The sequence below is a fragment of the Ostrinia nubilalis genome, chromosome 20 (genome assembly GCF_963855985.1).
Source record: "Ostrinia nubilalis chromosome 20, ilOstNubi1.1, whole genome shotgun sequence".
In the NCBI taxonomy this organism is placed as follows: Eukaryota; Metazoa; Arthropoda; class Insecta; order Lepidoptera; family Crambidae; genus Ostrinia; species Ostrinia nubilalis.
Window position 1 is genome coordinate 13935897 of NC_087107.1, and position 24533 is coordinate 13960429.

At 38.3% G+C, this 24533-nt stretch overlaps 1 protein-coding gene across 1 annotated transcript in view; it reads right to left on the reverse strand.

The window, feature by feature from the left end:
- Positions 1-24533, reverse strand: part of LOC135081917 (microtubule-actin cross-linking factor 1, isoforms 1/2/3/4-like) — a 214601-nt gene that overhangs the window by 94460 nt on the left and 95608 nt on the right. The window contains exon 7 of the mRNA XM_063976699.1: positions 11512-11617. Within this exon, the coding sequence (XP_063832769.1) occupies positions 11512-11617 (106 nt within the window). The remainder of the gene's footprint in view (positions 1-11511; positions 11618-24533) is intronic.

Consider the following 24533-nt stretch of genomic DNA (forward strand, 5'->3'; position numbering starts at 1 on the left):
GGGAAAAGGACAGTCATTACTCGTCGGCCGTTTGGTGTAGTGGTTCAGAACGGACTACTATGCCGAGAGGTCCCGGGTTCGATTCCCGGCCGGGCAGAAATTGAAATGATGAATTTTAATTTCTGTGACGGGTCTGGGTGTGACTATGTATAATATGTATGTATTTAAAAAAAAAGTATATAAGTAGTATATCCGTTAAGCTAGCACCCATAACACAAGCACTAAGTTGCTTACTTTAGCCCCAAAGGGCTAGCTGGCGCTGTGTGAAATTGTCCAAAGATTTATTTATTTATTTATTACTAAAGACTAAAAACTTTACTTGAGTATTCTTGCATAAACTTAGACGATTGAATAGAGCTCAGTCGGTTCACATAATTTCAACTTTGCAAGTTTAAAACCTATTAAGATTCAAATACTTTTACAAAACTAAAATCAGACAAAGTCTACCGAACAGAAGCTGCTCTATTTCAAACTATTTACAAGATCAAGTTAAGTAAACGATAATCTAAGAAGAATGTGGTTTTGATAGAGTATTTAAGTTAAAATAAAATAGAAAGACACGGGTCCTAACGCTAGTAGTAGCAGTAGTAATGGAGTATTTAAGTTATTTCGTTGAATCGTTTTCAATTTTATGATGTTAACATGCAGTCTTTAGTGCTGTCTCAAAATGTCGCGTGGTATAAGCCGGCCGCGGCGGAACAACAAGCGACTTTACGGCGTGTATGCACACGCGTAAATTTTTATTTGTTTACAGAAGTCGAGCATTGGCATCGCGGCACAATCTGTTGATTTGACGCCAAAAAGCTCGCCTTGTAGCGTATTATTAGATGCAACATCACTTGCAGAACCGCATCGTTAATCATATGGTCTCAATTTTAAAACTGCTTCGATACTATTCACGCCAAGGTCACCAGTAAATGCAAGTATATTAGCTTAACTAAATAATGTATTAAAATAGCGCAATAAAAGCAACAAGTTTATCCGTATCTTAACCATTACTTTAGTTGAAACGATTTGTTTGAAAGCGTGTCGACACATTCAAGACATCCATTCCCACTAACTCCAATATCTGGAGCCGGATGTTTAAATCTATTGACACACATAAAATCACATGCTCTGTATACATGGAACTGAATTCATGACGCTAAACAAACATTGTGCCGTTAAAATTATGTTTACAATCGAGTTAAACGATTGATTCACTCAATTAGACCAAAAATTATGAATTTTCACGCAAAGATAAGTTTTCTGTGAGAATTTCCAATCACCACTAGGTTGCACTAGTCACTAGTTGCTATATCACACCTTAACACTAAACAAGAAGCGTTGATATGTAGTTATAGGCCTCGGATATGTCGCGGCGAGCGCAGGGCGCGGGACGCGTGCGGCGCGGCGCGAGGGCGGGCGGCGACTGCCGTAGGGCGGGCGGCCATGCCAGGGCGGCGAAATAGGTTAACGATCATTTCCTTGCGAGCGATAGCAGCCCCTGATTTAGTACGATGAAGGTTACGTATGGTTGTTTTGATCTGATGAATGACAGAAGTTGAATGGGATGATCGCTTCCAAGAGTTTTACAATCGCCTTTGAACATGACTAATGTTGTAAATCGTGCTCGCCATCAATCAAAAGATAAAAGTTCTTAATGAAATTCAAGCTTGGCTTTTGATGTTGATATCATAATTAAAGACAAAAGCGATGATTAAACTTAAAATATTTATATTGCTTCAAGTATAAGAAATACTAAAACAAGGGGTTCAATCAAGTACAGTGCACAGTGGCGAGAATAAAATTTTTACTAGGATTCAAACATCAAATTAATAATCTTCACATGCAATACACCGTCTTCCTAAATAAAGCTACCTAAGTATAGTTATCAATAAGTACCAAATACCTCTGAGAGCGATCTTTGTAGGTACTTACAAAAATTAGTGTTAGAAGTAAACTGTATGTGGCATCTTATGTAGACCGTAAATAGGTGGTATTTTGCAATAGTTTTGTAAACTTTTATAATAGTCATCGTGAACAAACGCCATTTTACCCATTATTTTAGTTTTCACCCGGACGTCGCAACTGTGAGCCAAATCCGGGGCATTCCCCAGGGAACATCCGGCCGGATAAAAAACCTCCGCTCGGACTTCGAGGTAGATATACCTTTTGAGCCCTAAACTTCGGCAAAAAGCCTTTTTGTAAACCGGTTTAATAGTTGTTGATTTATCTTCCAGGAAACTGATATGAATACTTAATTTTACTTTGAAATAGAAATGATCATCTTTCATTTTCATTCCATTAGCTCCGAACTTTTAATTCTATCAGTTAACACAAATTGGTTAGTAGTAGTTAATGCTAGTTAATATCGTTGACCTTTAATTTTCAATTGACTTCTGCTTTGAACAAAACGGAAGAGTATTAGAAACGTGTAGGTCGGTAATGTCGGTTTAATTAATACAAAACATAATTTTCGTAGTCCCTATAGACCAGGGGTGGCCAACTTGATAGAAATAAGATTTACTGTTTACTAATGAAACCATGGGTGATTTACCACTTACATACTTCTTGAAATCTTAAATGAAACAGCATAGTTTAGTACACAATCATGTAGTATTTTTTGCCTTGCCACGATTGACTGGACTAATAGTCGCGATCGACCGGTCAATCGCGATCAACCGGTTGGCCACCCCTGCTATAGACTAATTATTCTTATTTTTGTACCTACTTGAAGTGGCTCCACATTATCAATGACGTACGAAATTCAGACAGTCTTATTACAGCTGCATAGCTTGGATAAGCCGTATGCTAGAGTAACCAGATGATGAATTGCATACAGCTTGAATACGCTTCCATGCATGCACTCTACAAGTCTGCAAACATCGCATAACACAAGCGAGTCCTTGTCAAGCGTTTCTTTCCCTCCACAAATGTCCTCATGAGTACCTCCAGCGAGGAAGTGTTCCCTCCAGAAATACAATCGTCGACTACTTACTATTACGCCTTTCATCAAGCAAAACAAACAGCGTGCACTAACTTCGAGAACTGCAAACAAACTTTGTTTGTGTGTTCAGGGGATAAGGTTGATATTGCGGTGGGGCCGCGGCGGCGGAATGCCAGTTTTGACCGTCGCGTCGCGGTCACTGTTAATATTTACATGTCTGACTCGACTCTTAGGGCTGCGTCGTAAGATATCGATAAGCTTGTCGATAATTATTATATTAACGATACCTTTTGCATCTGTCAAAACGTAAGTTATTACGAAGTTTAATACTATTTGTACAAAAAGAAACTAATATTTATTTATTTATTTATTTATTTATTTATATGGCATACCAACAACATATATATTATACTCTTATGATTAACATTTATGAACATAACATTTCTGATATACAGGGTGTTTGGCGCATCGTGTGCCAAAATGATTTGGCGGATAGAATGGGTCATTTCCTATATTTTTAGCCCCCATAACACGTTCCATGTCAGGCGGCTACTTTTATATTAAGTTTTTTAGTAATTTCACCAAAATACCCAAATCGCATCATTTAATTTCGATTTAAAAAAAAACTACTAAGCGTAGCCTCAAAGTAAATATTTTGTTTTGACGTGCATTGATATAGGGTTGCATCAAATCTAAATTTACTGGCAAATATCGTCTAGTTTTTTTTTAATTCAGCTTTGAACTTTTCCGAAAAGTTAAAAATGGACTGAACATTTAAGTTTACATGGCTATAAAAATTTTTTTAAAAGAGATAGCGATCTTCGGATTTTATCAAAACTTCTCTAGTCTATCCCCATTCAAACGGTATACTAATCTTGTTTAAATAATAACAACAACTTCACAAATTCCCTAAATTAGTGCATTGACTCTATTCGGACTGATTTGCGAAATTTGTGTTTATAGCCCCTTTTTGTGTGAATAACACGTTAAATACCTACAGGTAAAAAATATTTATCTTTTGCAATGTAAAAAACCTTTTCTCTATCGTTTTTCAATGTGGATTTCTTGAAATTAAAGACGAAAATAATTATTTTGATCGTTTATTAATTATTACAAATTTTGTTCAAAATGTCCGCCTCGGCAACGTATACACTAAGTAACGACATCTTCTTCTAATTTAGACTGGCCCTATACAGTGGCCTGCACGTTCCCCAGACCTAACTCCGTTAGATTTTTACGTCTGGGGACGAGGTAATGAACTGGTGTACGTAACGGAAGTTCAAACATTAGAAGAACTACAACAACGAATAGAAAACGCCTTTATAGTAATAAAAAGAGAAATGAGGCTGCATACGACAACAGTCGAAGATGTCGTGAGTGTATACGTTGCCGAGGCGGACATTTTGAACAAAATTTGTAATAATTAACAAACGATCAAAATAATTATTTTCGTCTTTAATTTCAAGAAATCCACGTTGGAAAACGATAGGGAAAAAGTTTTTACATTGCATAAGATAAATATTTTTACCTGTAGGTATTTAACGTGTTATTCACACAAAAAGGGGCTATAAACACAAATTTCGCAAATCAGTCCGAATAGAGGCAATGCACTAATTTAGGGAATTTGTGAAGTTGTTGTTATTATTTAAACAAGATTAGTATACCGTTTGAATGGGGATAGACTAGAGAAGTTTTGATAAAATCCGAAGATCGCTATCTCTTTTAAAAAAAAAATTATAGCCATGTAAACTTAAATGTTCAGTCCATTTTTAACTTTTCGGAAAAGTTCAAAGCTGAATTAAAAGAAAACTAGATGATATTTGCCAGTAAATTTATATTTGATGCAACCCTATATCAATGCACGTCAAAACAAAATATTTACTTTGAGGCTACGCTTAGTAGTTTTTTTTTAAATCGAAATTAAATGATGCGATTTGGGTATTTTGGTGAAATTACTAAAAAACTTGATATAAAAGTAGCCGCCTGACATGGAACGTGTTATGGGGGCTGAAAATATAGGAAATGACCCATTCTATCCGCCAAATCATTTTGGCACACGATGCGCCAAACACCCTGTATATGTCACTTAAGGGTAAGCACAACATTCAGATAATATAAGTACTTACTTCTTGTAAAATTATATCTGACTAAAATTAAGAATATAAACGTCACTCGTTGTTATAAACTGCGTGTGATTTACTGCCATGATTACATGATGATGATCAAAGAGTATTAAAAAGATACCTATCGATAAATAATATCTTTTCTGGCATAGTTATGCGATGACAATAACGTAATTACAATCGTGTTTGCTGAAGCCTTCGCGCAAAATTGTTATTGGTCATTCATATGTTAATTCCGGATGCAACTTATTGCCCCAAAAATATTTGAAAGCGTATTGCATGTTTATTATTCATGACAGCGTTGATTGAGTTTCCATAAAACATATTACACATTGAATTTATTGTTAAAATTCCATACTGGCAAAATGAGATAGTGTTTATTCTGAGGTCAGTGCTAGTTTAAGTTCAAACCGTAAAAGTGTATGTTTATAGAAGGCAAAGATCTGCACAAAGGCTTTTCATGGAGATCCAATTTTATTTTCATTTTCAATATTATGAGGAAAAAATGTAATAAATATTCTATTAAATTGAAACCTTGCAAATATTCTGGGTTATTTATAATTCAACATCACCAACATAGTACAATAAAATTTTATATCGATAACACTTTAACATTTTCTTAAGAGCTTCCCTACAAGACGTAGACGGCGTACGATACAAGTAAGCACACGACCCCATGCTACGGCCCTCGTAGCGCGTAGCCCCCGCTACGGCCCTCGTAGCGCGTAGCTGAGGCACGCGCTACTACGAGAGGGTTACAAACTTTGCTACGGTGAATTGCAAAATAAGTAGCTACCTTAGTAGGAGCGAAATCATTAGTTTTTTAACATAAGGCTGTATTAAATATTTGATTTGATATGTAAAATGTCTACCAAGAAAAATGATAGAATTTTTAATTGCTTGTATAAGAAAGTCATTATGACCAATATTTTGCAATAATAAAAGCAGTCTGATGAAGCATCATTATTAGTTATTACACTAGTAGAGTGCCGTAATTACAATGTACGCACATTTTCAGTAAATTGCAAGTTTGCACATAAAAGTTAGAAGTAAAAAATCCAACACTGCAGTCGTAAAAACCTTTAAGTACCATTAAGCAAAACGAAGAGCTATCCTTTCAAGAATATTTCGTTTTACGGCGAAACGTAACTTTAGTTTGGAGTTCGCGAATATCTCGCTTTCATATCCCGAACTTGCACACCCTTGAACAGTGTTAAAAATAAGTTTTCATATGCACCTCTGCCTGCTACACATTTTCAACTTTATTCCAGAAGTTTAAAGCTGAATTTTGAATAGAATGTAATAATTTAGTTTCCGCACATATCACAATCGAATTTCCACTGTGTGCCTTTGAAGCTTAAGTTGATTTCGGAACGTAGGGCGGTAATTTCGTTGAGCGAGGGTGTAAACCAAAATGGTTTTTATTGTTCGCTGTTAAGGTAATATTTTGTTTGCGGATTTGTTTAATGTGAGTAATTTACCGGTCGAGCGGAGGCTCGAGGGAGAGAATCAATTTATGCCGGGAGGAGCCTTCGGTCGCTTCATAGTTTTTAGTTACACCGTGATAACAGATTTTCTTATCTCATGTTGAGGGGAGAGTGGTTGTTTACGGGTAATTTAGACTCATTAGAATTCTTTGTGTGTTCATTTCTTATAAGAAAGGTTTTAATTTGATTTCAAGAGTGCTGATTTTTGTGAATAATATACAGGGATAATAAATTGATTTGTATTACTAATACCTACGACTACCTGAATAAATATTTGCCTCAGATATATTCTGCTATTTCCCATTATATTTTGCTGATATTCCTTCTGGTATTATAAGAGACAAAATAGAATTTTCTAAGAAGGCCCCGAATTCCGGTGCTGAAATATAAACAGTTGAAGGAAACGAAATTTTTCCTCAAACAACAACTATTTACAAACGAAAATAGCGACCCAGGTTAAGCTGAGCAATAATAAAAGGTACTATCTAAATAATACAGTTATTCTGATATAGCAGGACGAATATTAATGGAAAACACAAATAAAAATACTTTTTCTCTAATCCAACCGCTGTTAAAACTTGTAGTCTGCAGATGATGTCTTAATGGAGCAATATGACCTATTAGAACATCGTTAAGCAGCGCGAATAGACCTCTAGTCAGGTATATACCACCCTAGACTTCACTACACTTAACATCAGAAAAAATGTGGTTAAATACCAGCTTACAGTTAAACAAAAAACTTAAAATGTTCACACTTCCTCGGTGCTAAGCCCAGGCGTAAAGCGCTGCTTACCCCAGATTTAAAGGCAGTTTTTCAAACCTTTGTAAGGATGTTTTTGCGCACATAAGTTTACACCTTTTTTGTTTGCACAGCAGCTCTAAAGCAGCGTTTTATTCCCACTTTAGAGCATAAAGTTCCATTAGTTCGCGAGTTAGCTCGCGGTTGAGGTATGAACCACATGAGGTTTTGGACATAAAGCATCTGGTAGCAGCAAGTTCAACTTGGGTTTGTTATAACTTACCCCAAGATGCTTCGATTAAGAATCGAATCGCCGAAGACTTTTCAAAGGGCTACATTTAGGGAAGGACTTTTCAAAGCGCTACAAGGGATTGCATGCATACCAGCTATCCTCGAGATCTTAAATTCGATTCGTGTTAAGTCTAAAGTTCTAAAATTTCGATTGTGTGTGATAATAGAGGACTGAAAAGTTCGAATCTTGTAGCTATTGCCAGAGTAAATACAAATGAGTAGGTCATCTTCGTAGAAACGCACCGAGCGCGGTTTGTATGTGAGCGCGCTAATATACGTATGCGGCGCGGCGCGCACGCACACACTGACAAAATTCGGCGCAACCACGACTGGCTCCCCGCTAATCCCCGCTAACATACAAACCGCGCCCGTGCGTTTCTATGAAGATGAATTACTTATCAAAGGAATACTACATGACTGATGCTACTGTGTCTCTTTATTTTACGACAGAACCGCGTAGCAACCGCAGAGATGGTGTGAAGCGCTCTGTATTAAACGGGCAGGTATTTTAATATCTTGCAAAATATGTTCGCGAAGTTCATTTCTAACTTTGTTAGACTTTCGTGGACATACATTTCTAAATAAGGCTCAATATGATTTCACATTTTTACAACGATTACAAACTTTTAAAAAAATGTTTGAATTAGAGGTTTGAAGATTATTATCTTATTATCTTCATTAAAGTCATTCTGTATGATTTTTTACGGTTATAATTTTGTTTTATCTAATTCTAGAAGCCCTAGTGATCTCATCTTAGCATAACAACAGAACATTTTCATATTATTTGTAGAAGTTTCCCTAACAAAAGACAACCCTTGAAGAGCCGATGTATTCAGAAGCCTGAAAACTTAATAAGAGCAGCATTAACGAGCGGAGGATGCTCAGGCCTCTCCAGCCGCAAACGAACGCGACGATAGGGCGCGACCACATGGCCGACATTCACATAGAACAACACTAGTGTTCTTGCAAATGCAAACATCATCATCATCATTTCAGCCGTCCACGTAGGACGTCCACTGTTGATAGCGGCCTGCACCCAGCACCTTCCTGCTACCTTTATCAGGTCGTCGGTCCACGCTGCGTTTTCCGGTACGATAGTTGACCATTAACAGGTCTGACTAATCTAATCTCCCATACCTAAAGTTACGTGGATCTCTCCTAATCAGTGAAAATTTATCAAACCTGTCGCTCGCATAAGATACTTTCCGAGAGAGTAAAGTGGATATAATTTAATTTCTTAGGTATATGTCTGAGCTGAGATCTACTCTTGACGCATCTCTAGTAGGTATCTCCTTTACGTTGGACAGAAGCCTTGAACTATTTTTTTTAATGCTAGACAAGACAGGTATTTGACCGCAGTCGCACCTGGTGTTAAGTGAGATGCAGTCTAGGATGGTACATATCTGCTGCTTCTGCTGATCTTATTGCGAATCTATTAACAGGTTAACTTTCCTTTACACTAACTAAACAAGGTGGACACGACCAAAGTCTCGTATGACTAAGTAAAAAAATAACTTAAAGTTATGAGTATAATTTTAAAAGTGTGGTCTGAGCCTAACCCCTGAATAAAGGGTCCTGGCCAAGTGGCGCGGAGTCAGGCGGCGACGGCCCTCCAAGCCTCTCCAGAGCTGATGTATTATATAACTAGTTTTTACCCGACTACAAACAGGCTGAAGGATGAGTAATGACGTTTTGACGCTCAGTGCGTAAGCTCTTCATTGTAGTTTTGCCCATAACTTTCCGAAATACGCATTACCTTGTTCTACTTCCAATAAACTTTCTTGTAACTTACGTGAGGTTTAACATCAGTTAAAGAGGGAGCGAGTCACACCTATCTACGTCTCCCACCTTATAGGGTATAACGATAAGTTTGTTAACAGCGATGCAATGTTGAAATTAAGATTCATTCAAATGTTTGCTTGCAATTTGTGTCGAAAATACATAGCCATTGAATCGACCACAAACTCATTTCAAAAAGAAGTTGTACCGGTCACTGCTTCTAAATCAACAAATGCGAATCAAACAGTAGGCGTACAAAGACTCACATAAATGATCCCAACAACAACCATAAAAAAGCCATCGATTTGATCAAGTTCCGGCGAACAACGAACATCTTTAATCTCTAAACGTGTCGATTCTACAGGCGCTCGTTAATCACGCCCAACAAGCGTTAAATCAATCGAAACCATTTGTATCGACTTGTTCCAATCGAGTTTCAGTCGAATTATTCCTCGTTGTTTGTGTCGATTAAAAATAATGTCGGATATTCAGTGCAAAGCTGTTCAAGCTAAACATCAAGACAATTATGTGTTATATTATGTAGTTCTAATAAGTAAACATACATTTTCTCGATTACAATATGTGCTTGCTCATCGAAACGACCATGTCGTTTTTGTAGTGAACGCCTCTTCTACGGTAGGCAATATGTGTTAAATTCTCACTTGGGGTAAACCAATATTGTCAGTAAATCTATACGGTTAATACAGTACGGTCCAATTAGTTCTAATAAATTAAATAAAGATTTTCAATTCAGCTACTCAAAACTAGGTTGAAAACCAATCATAATTATAATATATCATAATGCTATCATAATATTTCCAATACGTAATTTAAAAGATAAATAACCAAAACCATCATAGTACTCGTAGGTATAATTTCTAAATCAAGTTCAGATTCAGTTAGTCAGTTTTAAAGTAAACAGTTTATTAGAGATACGAGCCCAGACAACATAAATTGCTGCTCATAATAAGTAACATAAGTCGCTTCTCGCACGCGCTCAGTTAAGCTCGCGAGATTCATTAGAAACACGACACCAAACTCAACTGCTTCATACTAATACACAAGCTTATTCTTGAGGTATGTTTATGTAATGATAAATTTGGTATTCATTTCTAACATTTGATGAAAAATAATTACATATTTGCAGGTTGATTGTTTTTTTATGCATAACAAGGCAGATATGAGTATTTGACCATAATGCGCCTGGTGTTATGTGGGATGCAGTCCAGAATCCTACTATCCTAAAGTTTGGATGTCTGGATGTTTGTTACGCTTTCACGTAAAAACTACTGAACGGATTTTGATGAAACTTTACAGTATTATTGTTTATAACCCAGAATAACATATAGGCTATAATTTATGACGATCTGTGACAACCGAAATTTCACTCGGGTGAAGCCGCGGGCAAAAGCTAGTGTACATAAATATCTGCCCTGTTATCAATTGAAAGTCTATTTACGCATCCATTAGCAAATTATAAATATGAATGTGATAACTGCTGAACTTTTATGAAAATACAGTAATACGAAGTTCGCAGTTCCGGTGGTTTTCAAAGCTTTATCGATGTTTTGTGTAATGTTTTCATATCGGCCGGGTTATACCAGCGACCTCCTTCACTCCCCCGGCCTCATTTCCGACCGGGTCGAAACGTTAAACAGCTCGCAATAGAAATAGAAAAAACAATACCGAGGATTCATCTCGTCGCAAACGAAGATGAATATACCAATCGAGGAAGCGATTGAGCAAATCTTTAGTTTATATAACTCATATTCTAATGGTTATTGGTCGAGGCGGAATCGACAGCAATCTTTTGCTATTGTCTCGACGATATTTACTGCGGGAGTCGATATTATTGGCTTATTGAAACTACGGGTAAGGCAGATGACCTATAAATAAATAATAAATTGAACCTTATTTATCTGTACAACAGTCAATTCAGATGCAATCAAAATCAAAAATTACCCCCACCATGGTACCGCCGACGTTACGTAAGCGTCGACCCGTTTAAAATCACTCATTATTGATTGAGCGTCCAAGCGTGACGGACGTGTAATGATGCAGAAAAAGAGCCGTTTTATTTTTATTTCTTAACATGAATTTTGTTTTATTCCTAAACAGTAAAGGCTTTATTATTAGCTGAAATAAGGGCTAGAATAGACTTACCTTTGCCGTGCAGCTGTTGTCTGTTCTCGGTGCCCTTGAGGCTCTCGGCTGTGTGCAGAAGCTCGTCCAACTGAGGCTTTTTCTGCTCCAACTCACGCAACACACCCTGCGGAGGAATTATTTGATTTAGTATTCTGGCAATATTTACAATACCAGGAAATGAAGGGCAATGTTTTATGAGGGCGTTTCGTTTTATGTGACGTTCTTTGATCGATCAAAATCTAAAAATATGTTACCGGAAATGTGTATTATTCAGGTATTCTATTAATCGTAAGATTATAATATAATCTTACGATTAATAGAATACCTGAATAATACACATTTCTAAAAATATGTTACCGGAAATGTGTATTATTCAGGTATTCTATTAATCGTAAGATTATAATATAATCTTACGATTAATAGAATACCTGAATAATACACATTTCCGGTAACATATTTTTAGATTAATATAAAATGAATACATTACCTGAGCGTTTTTGGCATTCTATTAATTGTCTAGGTATTGCATAGAATGCCGGATTATACAGATTGCCGATAACATATACGAGTATACGTATATGCAGTGGATTTTATAAATTACGAACATGTGAGTTTTAGTGATCTGTGTATTAAATATTGTTATGCATTAAAAAAATGTACACACCAATCTCACAGGCGTACTTTCCACTAACACTTCCCACTTCCCAACAACCGCTTTTGATCTAGTAAGTAATCGACTATAAACAGCCCCGTAAATTTCTGAAAACATTTCCGATAATATTCAGGGCAATAGCGACCGAAGTCCTCGGCCTTTGTTGGCGGCCACTCGGTTCTCTAATTTGTCATTCGGTTCGGCAAAAATGCGATCGCAAGGGCTTCGGGCCTCGATGGGTCCATTGTCCGGACAATACGGGCCCGCTAATGTTTACTTTTCCGTTTTCCTTGCCCTAGGGTACCTATAGGGTTGGCCGTTTGCTAAAAGTAATAGCCAAAGTCAAAAGTCAAAACATCAAAGACCTGCCGCGATACCGGTAAGAAGGATTTTTATTAATAACGTTACATTATAACACATTGAAAGTTTTAAGTTTTTCTTATTTTTATACAGACAAAGCAAATCATACAGAAATGATCTGTGTATAAAGTTTTTATAGTTTCATTATCCTTGGAACAATAACAAATACGAATACGTAAGAACTAAAGACAAATAGAAGCACAATGAATAATACCAACACTGCAATATTTCTGTAGATCTAAATTGAATCAAGAATGCAGCGCATAAACCGCGCTCATCACTTAGAATATAAAGCGTTTTACTCGGCACTAAAAAGCCAATAATCGCCGAGTGGCAACCCTGATCAAACTAGCCAATTCCGCTGGCCGTAAATAAGGCAGATAAAAAGTTGGTTTACGAACGCGGCGGTACGAGTACTAACGGGATAACACGTAAAAACTGGCTAAGAGAGTCTAAAGGCAGTACAAAAAGGTTCTATATTTTGTAGAGCAGTGTTTTTCAGCCTATTTCATGACACGACCCAAGTATGAAAAAAAAAATTTTTTTTGCGACCCCCCGACCGTTCGTTTTTTTTTATGCGTTTTATAATGTTACAAAGATGTTATAGGGACCGAATACTTCAATACGCATTTGCATAATTAAATTTTGGATAAATCTATCTTTAAAACTTTTTTTTACGGATGTAGTTTTTACGAGCTGTCGCGACCCCCCTATAGTGGCTGTTATAAAACAATAAAATGGACTTCAATTATAAATTATTTAGTAACATCAATAAAGCACTTCAAAGACGTATATTGTTCTAAAATATAGCTTGCTCTAGCGAAATTTAGCGGCAATGTATCAGTTGTTAATGAGAAATACATAATAAGAGCACTCAACGGTTAATAACTTCGGATGCGTCCAAGTATTAATACCACTGAGTGAATTATCATCAAATCAGCCATAGATCCATACCCATCTACGATGGGAAGCCGTAATCTCACCCGGATCTCGGTCTCACTTCCATAATCTTTATGCTCTACTAGCTTTTGCCCGTGGCTTCACCCGCGTGAACTTTAGTTTGTCACAGATCGTCATAAATTATAGCATATATGTTATTCTGCGTTATAAAGAATAATACTGTAAAGTTTCATCAAAATCCGTTCAGTAGTTTTTGCGTGAAAGAGTAACAAACATCCATCCAGACATCTAGACATCCAAACTTTCGCATTTATAATATTAGTAGGATTAACTGTCCTCATCAAAGGTTAGATTGTGCTGTTGAAGATAATGAACTAAAAAAAATAACTTGAACATTATTTTTTTACGGAACCCCAAAAACGTAAAATGCACGTGAACAATTGAAAGGAAGTGGAAAACAACAGACGGGTCTAAAAGGTCTTTTTCCGTGGCGTGGCTTTTGGACTGTTAATTTCGGAGTCGTAATTTTAGCCCAGACAGGACGCCGAAATACAGCGGAAATAACATTAGGTACTACGGCTTGATATACCTACGACTGGTACGAAATAGATGGGACTGAAAATCTACAGGATAGGCATTAATTACACTGAAATTATGACAATTATTCTGGCTGTAAGCTGTTGTTGTGTCCTTATACTAAGGCCAGAGTAATTCTGCTACCTTTATCAGGTCGTTGGTCCACCTTGTGGGTGGACGTCCTACGCTGCGTTTTCCGGTAGGCCATAGTATTTAACTGACTTCAAAAAAGGAGGAGGCTCTATAAAAAAGTATACAGTGAACAAAACTGGACAAATTCGAGGCACATCACGACATTTCTATGAATAAAAACTTGTTACACAGCAATCAATGTAGATTTTGACATGGGCGAGCCCACTTTTCAAAAAATGCTTTAAACTGGCGCCATCGCGTGACCTGTTAATCTGCACTAAAAAGCCTACAATCAATTTAGGACAAGAATATCACTTTCACGCACAATAACCTTATTATGCTACCCGCCATATTTCACGGCACAAAGATTATAATTATACCGAACAAAAGGGTGTCTGGTGGCTAAGCTCGTAAAACACGTAATAATTAGAACGTGATGACGTCACAACACGCCCCGTTTAACTCGACTACCCACATAATTGTGTTCTCTAATAGTGAAGCTAATTTACTATGTTGATAATTTATAGGGACAATTAAGTTATCTGCCAGAGGGATACACGAGAACATGAAATATTCGATCAAAGTTCATGGAGCTTTCCATCATATTAATTTATCAAAGGAATGTTTGTTTTGTTGTTTGTTGCGGCGCTTCTTCTCAGCACTTGCCAAATGTTGGTCTCGATGCGCTGGTAGGGTAAAAAGATTATGAGACATGTAGAGGCTCCTTAAGAGCATATGACGATTTGTAAGAACTATTTATTAGTCTAAACAAATAAAGAAATTTTGACTTTGACTTTATTTGTTTCCAGTTAAGAATGACATTAAAGGATTTGTTACACTGGATGCGTTTTGCAGGCAGCGGTCTAAGTCAAAGTAAGCGCAGCCTATTAGATATAGCATTCTCTAACTATACATTTTGTATTAATACGATATGACCGTGCGGGCACGAGTAAACAAAGCAAACTGCACCGCACCGCTTGTCACGACAACTGACAGATTGGACCGCAGACCGTTCCCTGATCGAAAATGATGCGGGCTGCGTTCACTTTGACCTGAACTCTGCCCGAAGAACGCGTCCAGTATGGCAAATACTTATAAACTCCGAATGATTGGCCGAATAAAAAAATAATATGATTCCCTGTTTCAGAGAACGCGCTCGGTCGTCGAAGTCATGTCTATGGCCGTTCATTGGGTCTGACAATGGGATTGTGATCTCGGGAGGCTCGGATGCTGACCCAGACGATTAGAAAACATGAATGTATGGTAAAAACAGCAAATACAGGAACGGTTATGACTGTCAAAGGGTTAATTATCACGGAGTAAAGAATCGCGGAGGTAGTACAGAAAGTGTAAAAATATTTCAGGGCACCACAGACAACCAGAAAAAGTGTGAAACTTACTTTATGCTTTGACTTCTGTTCATTTCAGTGCCACAAAGCAAACAGGAGTTATTAATCTTTAAATATTCTGGTGGACAAATGTTTTAGTTACTTAATATCTACGTCCAATGAAACTTGAAATTCATGGAATAAAATAAACACTTCTATCCTCTCAGAACTCCCAGTGCATAAAAACTAACAGGTAATTCAGGAGGAGGTATTAAATTCCTCGCGTTCCTCCGGGAGGGCATGCAGCCGGCTCGCAGTAGACAAATTAAGGACTTACTCAGCATTAGGGCAATAAACAAGATCACGCTAGTCTTGCATAACTTTAAAGTGTTAACACAAGAAAACATTTGTACTAAATTAACTACAGCTAGAAACCAAAGGTAAAGATTGAATGAATGGCCAGAGACCGAGGGAGCAGGCATTACAAGAGATTTATTTGATTCTGAGTGACTGATTATTGGAAAACTTTTTATATAATAAAATTACAATATCCAATTTATCCCCATAACAATATTAATATTATTATGATCAAATTATGTAGAGAGAAGAATCAAAAATAAAGAGGATCATAATGAACCTGCCTACTTGCGTTATGTGTAGGTATTCTTAAAATACCTTGTTGATAATTTCCGCCGCTTTTAATTTACAGTCTATGTTCTACCCCAAAGTAGATAAAAGGCCTTTAAACTTATCAAGACTAAATTTACTTTTCGCCTCTTCTCCTAATCTATTCTCTAACCACTTTCTAATCAGCAAATCTGTTGCATTTCCATTATGGCACCAGCTCGATCTCGCGGGAACTTAAAACGCTAAAGGTTCAGTCAAACCAACGCGGCGTGCAGCCGGCTTGCACGATGGCAATGGCGATGGCGACCACTGCGCGTGCAAAAGTTGTTTCACACTGCCGCGACCGCGATGGCGATCACTGCGCGTGCAGGTTGTCACTGTCACGCACACTGTCACTTTCGCTTTCCAGGCGTTTACAATTTTGTTCTGCAGATAATATCCCAATTTTATTTTACAATGTTATCTGATACCGATAGCGAATTTGAAGAAGCATGTGGTTGACACCTATCAGGGTTCTCGAGAAAACTAGAATAATTTGTTTATATTACATTAAAATAAATTCTGACATTGATACTTTATTTTAAAACCTTTTTTTATTTATTAAGTAGGTCAGACTAGTGGCATGTTATAATTCATTTTAGTTATGTTAAACCTTTTTAACAGATCCTATTTATTATTTATCTAGGCTTTGTTACATCTACGATTTTAAAAAGACATGCACGCCGGCTGCACGCGTTGGTTTGGCCGAACCTTAAATTGCGCGCGCGCTTCATCTACGAGCGCTATCGCTATCGTGGCGTGGCGACGTATCGCTAGCGTTAACGACCGACTCTATCTGCCGGGCCGTTGATTAATCTTGCCGTGCTTCGTTTAGACGGAGAAAGTTAATTGTGAAGTCTAGATTAAAGCTATGTAAGTGAATCAAAGTCAACTGATATGTGTGATAAATTATACCGTGACTCCATAGTAAGTTAGAAGCTCTACCTTCTGCCTGACTTTGAGAACGATTTCCTTTCAAGAGACTGAATTCCTTGCACTGCTTTTCAACACTGGTACATTTATTGTCCCGAAGCAGTGGTAGTCTTAATGCCGGGATGTGTTAAAATGCTTTTTAAAAAAGCTTATTTGCAAAAATAAATTAGTTTTATGCATAACAAGGCAGGTATTTGACCACAAATCGCAGCTGGTGTTAAGTGAGATGCAGTCTAGGATGGTACATGTCTACCCTGTAAGTGCCTGTTCACTCTCGCCTTGAAAAGGCCCGGATTATAGTGTTCAGGAAAGAAAGCAACAGGCATTTATTTTATTAATCACCATTTTTAAAGTACGTAGATATGCTTATTCAGCATCACAAGCTAATTTCGATAAACGTAGGTTATGGTCAAAAACTTGTGATTGAAACCTAATTCATATTATGTGTTAGAAACTGCTGTACTCGTTACATTTTAAGTGCACTTAATTTAACTTTCTCTCAAACATTTATTGTCAACCATAACGTTACGACAATGGACAAAATAAATGTTTTATTTGACATAATAAAGCAAATAAAATAGTTTCTGATAAAATATACCTAGTACTCTAAAGAAACAGATTCGGCTACATTCTGGATAAAAGCTCCCTCGAGCCAGAGACGGCGCGTGAAGAGGGCACAAACGCGAGGGCTCATTAGCGACGCAGCCCCAATGAAATTATATGGCACTTGACCTCGCACCAGACAATGCCAGGAACTGCTCCGCTTCGACGTCTTACGGAGGTATTACGGAATTACTAACTCCACTGCTTTTGTAAATAGGAGATTATAAAAAGTAAAAAACGATTACTTAAGAGAACAAGATCATAGACTGTAGATCCTGGCTCAGGAGTTGCAGCGGTGGGAACGAGAGGTGGGAATAGTCCCGTATTTTTAAGAGGTCAAAATGTGGCAGGGATTTTTAAAGTGGTAATTCTCAAGAAATTAAGCGTAATGGATTTAGTTGTAGAACTAATAACTGTCATTAGACTGAATGCACCACTGACATATTAATCTAGATTGGAAATTAACCACTTGTCACTCTAAAAACCATATATTCCTAAAGCTTTTTAATGGTGTAGCTTTTTAGTTCTTAGTTTTTGGCAAGATTAAGTCCGTCGGGATTAAATTTTCTTCAAAGCCACGAAAACTTCCCAATTAACTTGAGAGAAACAAAAATAATCCAAATGAGAAAAACATCGTTTCATCAAAAATATTTAAATAGAATGATCATAAAAGAAAATAAAACTCAAGCTGCAAAAGAAACTCAAACGTGTATATTTCCAAGAGTTGGGGAAAGATTGAACAGTTTTTAAATTCATGACAAATCTGATAAAAGTTATCAGATGCTAAGAAATAGAAAGTCTGCAAAAGAAACACTCAATAACAAAGTTAGAGCAACTTAGGAAGATCTTTAAGTTATTTCAACGGAATACATCTAAGTCTTCGGGATTGATATGAGTTTCAGTCATAGCCAAGCTTCAAATTCGAATTCAGCAAATGTTCTACTCGAAAACTTTAGAGTTATTTATTGAAGGTTTTTTTAATATTTAGTTACCTTCATCACCAGCCCATAAATGTTATCCCAAAGTGGTGGTAGGGAAAGCTATTTGGGACGTGTATAAGCGCCCTGGAAAGGGTCTAAGTACTCAATAAAAGATCTGTATTTCATCATGTTTTCATTAGTCTTTGATAACATTATTGCTAAATTAACTACTACAACTAAATTTTAGCCAAAATGAATGCGAAAGAAATTAAGAAAGCTAAAAGGACCACTTCTTTTGCCGGTCGCCACGCGACTGCCGCTACGCCGGCCGGCGACTCACCCCCCACCCCGCACCCCACCCTTATTGATCCCCTCACCTCCGCCCGACTGCGTACAACCAACCAGCCTAACCAGACCCCCCCTGCTCATCTCATAGAGTACTCTTCGAGACGAGTCAGGAAGACGCTGCGTACTATCGCGAAGGTCAAGGTTATCTGGTGGGTAGCTATTCTTCAGCAGGTGGGTATTCTTGCAATTTTTATAGCACCAACGGCGGGGAAACGATTTTGTCTCTATCATCATCAACAGCCCTTTACAGTCCACTGCTGGACTATGAGCCTCCTCCACTGTAGTGGAGGGTTTTGCCATAATCTCCACGCTTGGCAGGCGGGTTGGAGATCGCAGTTTAAAAGATTGATGTTTTTCAGAGAGCGCTGCTGCCCGTTCTCTGTTTGATGTGTAGTCCCTAAGTCGCCTCTTACGACACCCGCGGGAAGAGTAGGGGTTGGTGACAAATGTATTCTACTCTGCCGTCACCACACGGCTTTGTCTCTATAATTTGAGGCAAATATTTATTGTTTCTTTTTACGAGATTACTTCGCGACGGCAATAAAGCGAGTTTTAAGCTTTTAAGGAGATTCTTGCGAACGACGTTTGTGTTTCAGCAAGTATTAGACTTTGGTGTTACTTGGCTTTGTAATGTGACTTGTTGCTAGAAAGACTAAAACAAGGCCTATCACAATGTAACTAGCTGTAAGCAGTTCGCATACAAATACACAATAATACAGATCTACTTCAATTTATTTATCGTACCTACATACTAAGGCTGGGTTGCGCCATCTTACTTTACTTTGACAAACGTCAAAAATCTGTCAAACTTAATACAAAAACACCGGTTATCGTCAAAGTTACGGTCAAAGTTAGGTGGTACAACTTAGCCATAGTGTTGTTAGACAGTCTTCCAATTTAACTTCCAACTGAAGTAATAACTATTAGTCTTAACTCGGGTTTATTTGTAGGTAAGCTTTAGATCCTAGCTACAAATAGCCAACAACCAGTAGGTTGTAGTTTTCCCCACTTGTAAGGGGGGAGAATAGTAGGCTACTCCCTTATCCCAGGCTAGAAGATCTCTAAATATAAGTAAACTAAACGTAACCATGTTATCTAGAATCAATCAATATTAATGAAGTTACGTATACCGATCAGTAATCAACAGCCACTAACATTTCTGCTAACAGGTCTCGAGCGTGGTCCGGGCTGCGGCGAGCCAAAACGTTCCCAAATATGTGAGGTTTTTAAACGGTCACAAAGTCATGAAAATGCGTTACTGAAATTCCCAAATTGTATTTCTCGCAACAGCACATTGTAATCTAAATAAACACATTGTAGTGAGTTTGTTGCGGCGCTTCTTTTCAGCACTTGCCAAATGTTTGTCTCGAAGCGCTGGGCAAAAAAAGAATGAGACATGTATAGGCTCCTTAAAAGCATTTGACGATTTGTAAGTACTAATTTGTTTAGTCTAAACAAATAAAGATAATTTTGATATTGATTTTTTGTAATCTAAATTGATATTGTGTTGTGTACTATCCTTAAATAACTAAAAATAGAAACCCTGATATTAATTTTTGTTATTGTTTTTTTTAATACAGTATCTCATGTTGATAGCCCAATAAATAAATAAAATCTAGCAATTGCTATCAATAAAACTCAGTAAGGCAGTTAAGAACAGGATTGATACATGTATAACTGTATAAAAACATCAGATTTTTGAGGGAAATAGAAAGGGCTACTTGTATGAACCAAATACTTAGATTACATTGTTCCTTGCGATTTCTTTATTTAAAATAAGTTTCAGTATAGCTCTTATCTTTGTAAACAGCCTTGTTGACATCAATTATAATTATTTCTCAGTAAAATCTATTTTGTCACAGTACGCGGCGATATAGCGTTAAGACGCGATAGTAACTCGTACTGTTTGCAGAGAGCTCAGGCTTAATAAGCTTATCATTCTATTAAGCCTAGTATATTCAGTATTAGTCAAGTCGATAATAAACATTAATAAGACTGAAACTACTGAAACATAAATGTACTAAGACTAAGGTAGCCATTTTTATTCTTAGGCGCAAGAGATTGAACAAACACCTATAAAAGTGTTCCATCATTCTAATCACCACTCGGCTGATGGTTATATCAGGCGTAATGGCCGCCATAAAGCAAGCAAATATAAACAAGCGATAAATCCAGCGCGTGCTCACCGCGCCGCGGTCACGGCCGCTCTGACGATTCGAGCACATGTGGCTTGCCGGCTGGGCCCGTTGCCTGGCAACCGCCCCGCCACCTGCCGCCCCACTACGCTACGCTAGGGGTGGTTTAGTGAAGCGACAGGTGTCGATAAGCTACAGCCCGAGGATGTGACTACGCTGAAGCATCACGCCGAGCGACGGCTGGCGTAGCCATAGTATAGGTGTACCAGAATCTCATGGCAAATAGGGAAAATAAACTTTGTTGAGAGCAATACTGGGGAAATTGGAATAAACGATCTTGATACTGTTTAATTTTTTACTTTTATGACTAATATTAATGAACATGAAGTACGAATATACATTTTAGGTAGGTATGTGTGGTGGAAGAATGTTGTTATACATCAGGTTTTTAACATAGGAAAATGTCTTGGAAATTAAATAAATCGTCTGTGAGAAAAGAAATGTCTGAGAAATTAATTATTTAAATTACCTACATATTTTCGCGTGGAACTGAAACATAGGCGGTGCCGTTCTTTTTGTATATGGCCAGGTCTGGGTTATTTAAAAAATAGGTTACATTTTATTAAGAAAGAATCTTGAGTGACCCTAGCTGAAAAATTAAAAACTGCTAGATTTAAAAAAAAAATGAACTGGCTGGATCAGGGGTGATTTACTGTTTGTACTCCGAATGACTGTGTGAATACACCGATCAAAATGGCGTGAATAGTTATGCGCAACTTTAGGGCCCTGTAACTTATTTATTTGTAGAGATATTTTCATGATTATTTCACAATTATTATTAGTTCTACTTATATTTATTTCAAGTTTATTTCAAAGAAAAAAATTGGAAACTTCTCCATTATTCAATCTTGCTTTATGAAATCTTTTTCAATTTTCTTTACATGGTCATAACATCTGCACCAATTTGTGAGATATACCTGAAAACCCCGATAAAGCAGCTATTAAGTAAGAATAATATAAAAAAACACAACCCTCCTTCTGACACAGTTGGGTAATAAACTAAATGTATCAAAACATTTCAGTCCAATTTCTGTCAACTCGACGACGCGCTTTAGAATCAAAGATCGACTTTGAATTATGCCTTATTTTACAATTCACATTGAAAACAATATGCCTTGCTTGAACTTTTTCGACTTTTTCACAAAAATAACAAATAGTCAAAAAGAGATTACAAAAATTTTGCAGCGGCTGACAGATTTCATAATTTTCTTTGACAGGTGACAATTAAACCATAGACAATTGCCATATGAAAAACACACTTTTCCAATATTTTTGTTTGCCATGAGATTCTGGTACACCTATAGTCAGACGGATGAGAGAGTTAGGCCTACAGGAAGCGCTTGAAAAATCCGAAGCCATCTGTTTTTATAAAGCCCGACAGGCGCCACCAGATGGAGCCCACCTGATCGTGGGAGGCACCTGCATACCCGTGGGCCGTTCAATGCGGTACCTTGGCCTAACACTAGACAGCCGCTGGGGATTTCAGGCACATTTTAAGAACCTTGTGCCAAAGTTGGTGACCACCGCAGGAGCGCTTAGTCGCTTGCTCCCCAACACGGGAGGCCCAGATAGATTGTGCCGGAAGCTATATATGGGCGTCGTCCGCTCCATGGCCCTTTACGGGGCCCCTGTGTGGTTTGACGCCCTTCCTGGAGATAACGCCAAAAGGCTCCTGGCTGTCCAACGGCTCATGGCAACAAGAGTGGTGCGAGGTTACCGCACCATTTCGACCGACGCAGCCCTGGCCTTAGCCGGAACCCTACCCTGGGACCTCGACTCCCTGGTCCTCGCCGCAGTTTTTCAGTGGCGAGGAGACCAAAGAGCTCAGGATCAGCGACCAGCACCCAGAGAGGTCGAGGCACAAAGGACGATACATGAAGATGTCGCCATAGAGACATGGAAGCGCCGTCTGGCCCAGAGCAAAGCAGGCCGTCGTACCATAAGCGCCATACATCCGGTGTTGGAGGAGTGGGTACAGCGGCAACACGGTCGTCTCTCTTATAGAGCGACCCAACTGCTAACTGGCCACGGCTGTTTCGGCGACTATCTATTTCGGATAGGACGGGAGCAAAGTGCCAATTGCTGGCACTGTCGAGAAGGCATTGAGGATTCCGCGCAGCACACACTCGAAGTGTGCCAAGCTTGGGTGGCAGAGCGCGAAATCCTCGTGGAACAGGTAGGACAAGATCTCTCCTTACGGGCCATCCTGCCTCGTATGCTAGAGAGCCCAGATGCATGGCATGCGGTGCTCCACTTCTGCGAGGAGGTCATGTCGCAGAAAGAAGCGGCGGAGAGGGAGCGAGAGGCCTCGCCTGACGCTCCACCGAACCGTCGCCGACGTCCAGGACACCGCAGGAGACACTACCATCTCCATGCCCCCTCTTAAGGGTCCTCGGCCACTAGACACGGGGGTGTTTGGTGGCCGCTAAAGGAGGATCCGCGGCGGCGGCGCGCGTATGTGTCACGCGCACCGTTAGTGAAGAACAGGGGAGGTACTACTCCCCTGAAGCCAGTCGTCGCTTGCTCAGACCAACAGAGCGAGCCACAGTCTGGGGCGGAGCCGCGAAAGAATGTCTAGGCCGTCTAGCTCGGACAATAACTCGCAGCTCCGTCCCAAAGACTTCGGGAGGACACCGTCAGGTTTTAGTGAGTAGGCCCTGCCCATCTGGCAGGGAGAGCCTCACATAACCCACTGGTCCCCCCGGGCCAGTGGGTATGCAATTTCATGCATTTCCTGACGAAAAAAAAAAAAAAAAAAAAAAAAGGTGTCGATAAGCTGTATTTTACTTTTATCAAAATCGAGTGAGATGAACGAGTATCGAAATGTCTAATCGAAATACCTGTTATCCTACTATAATAACGGCAAAACTTCTAACAACGCTATGAGAAAGTTAATTTGATGGTAAATGCATCCGCAAACTGCATGATACGCATAAGCAGGAGCAGTGCCTGCAGAGAAAATTAAGAAAAGTATAAAATTAGACGTGTTCCCGTGTGAGATTCAGTTCAACTTATAGATTAAACTTAAAGACATGACATGAAAATAACTATGTCACTCTGATGTATGTTACTTACTGGAGGTTCTTAATGGATTTCTAATAAGTGAAGACCTGGAAATAGTACTTTAATGTTATCAGTTTATTTACCTAGTCATTTGTAACGCTTGGTCTTCCCAATAAAATTTCTTAGCGAGTGACTCTACACTTCTTAAGAGCGTTTACGCCGTTTGGCGCAAAAACAGTACTTTTTCAACTCGTTACAATCATTAACCAGTAATACTACAAATATGTTATAGGCATAAATAGTTAGGCAATTTCGTCGTCTAAATAGTTAATTGAGAAAATATTGCGATTAGTTTAGCATTTAAGAATTCTATCCAGATAAGTCCACACAGGTTTTGTAAATTTCCACTTTAGTGTCAGTTTAC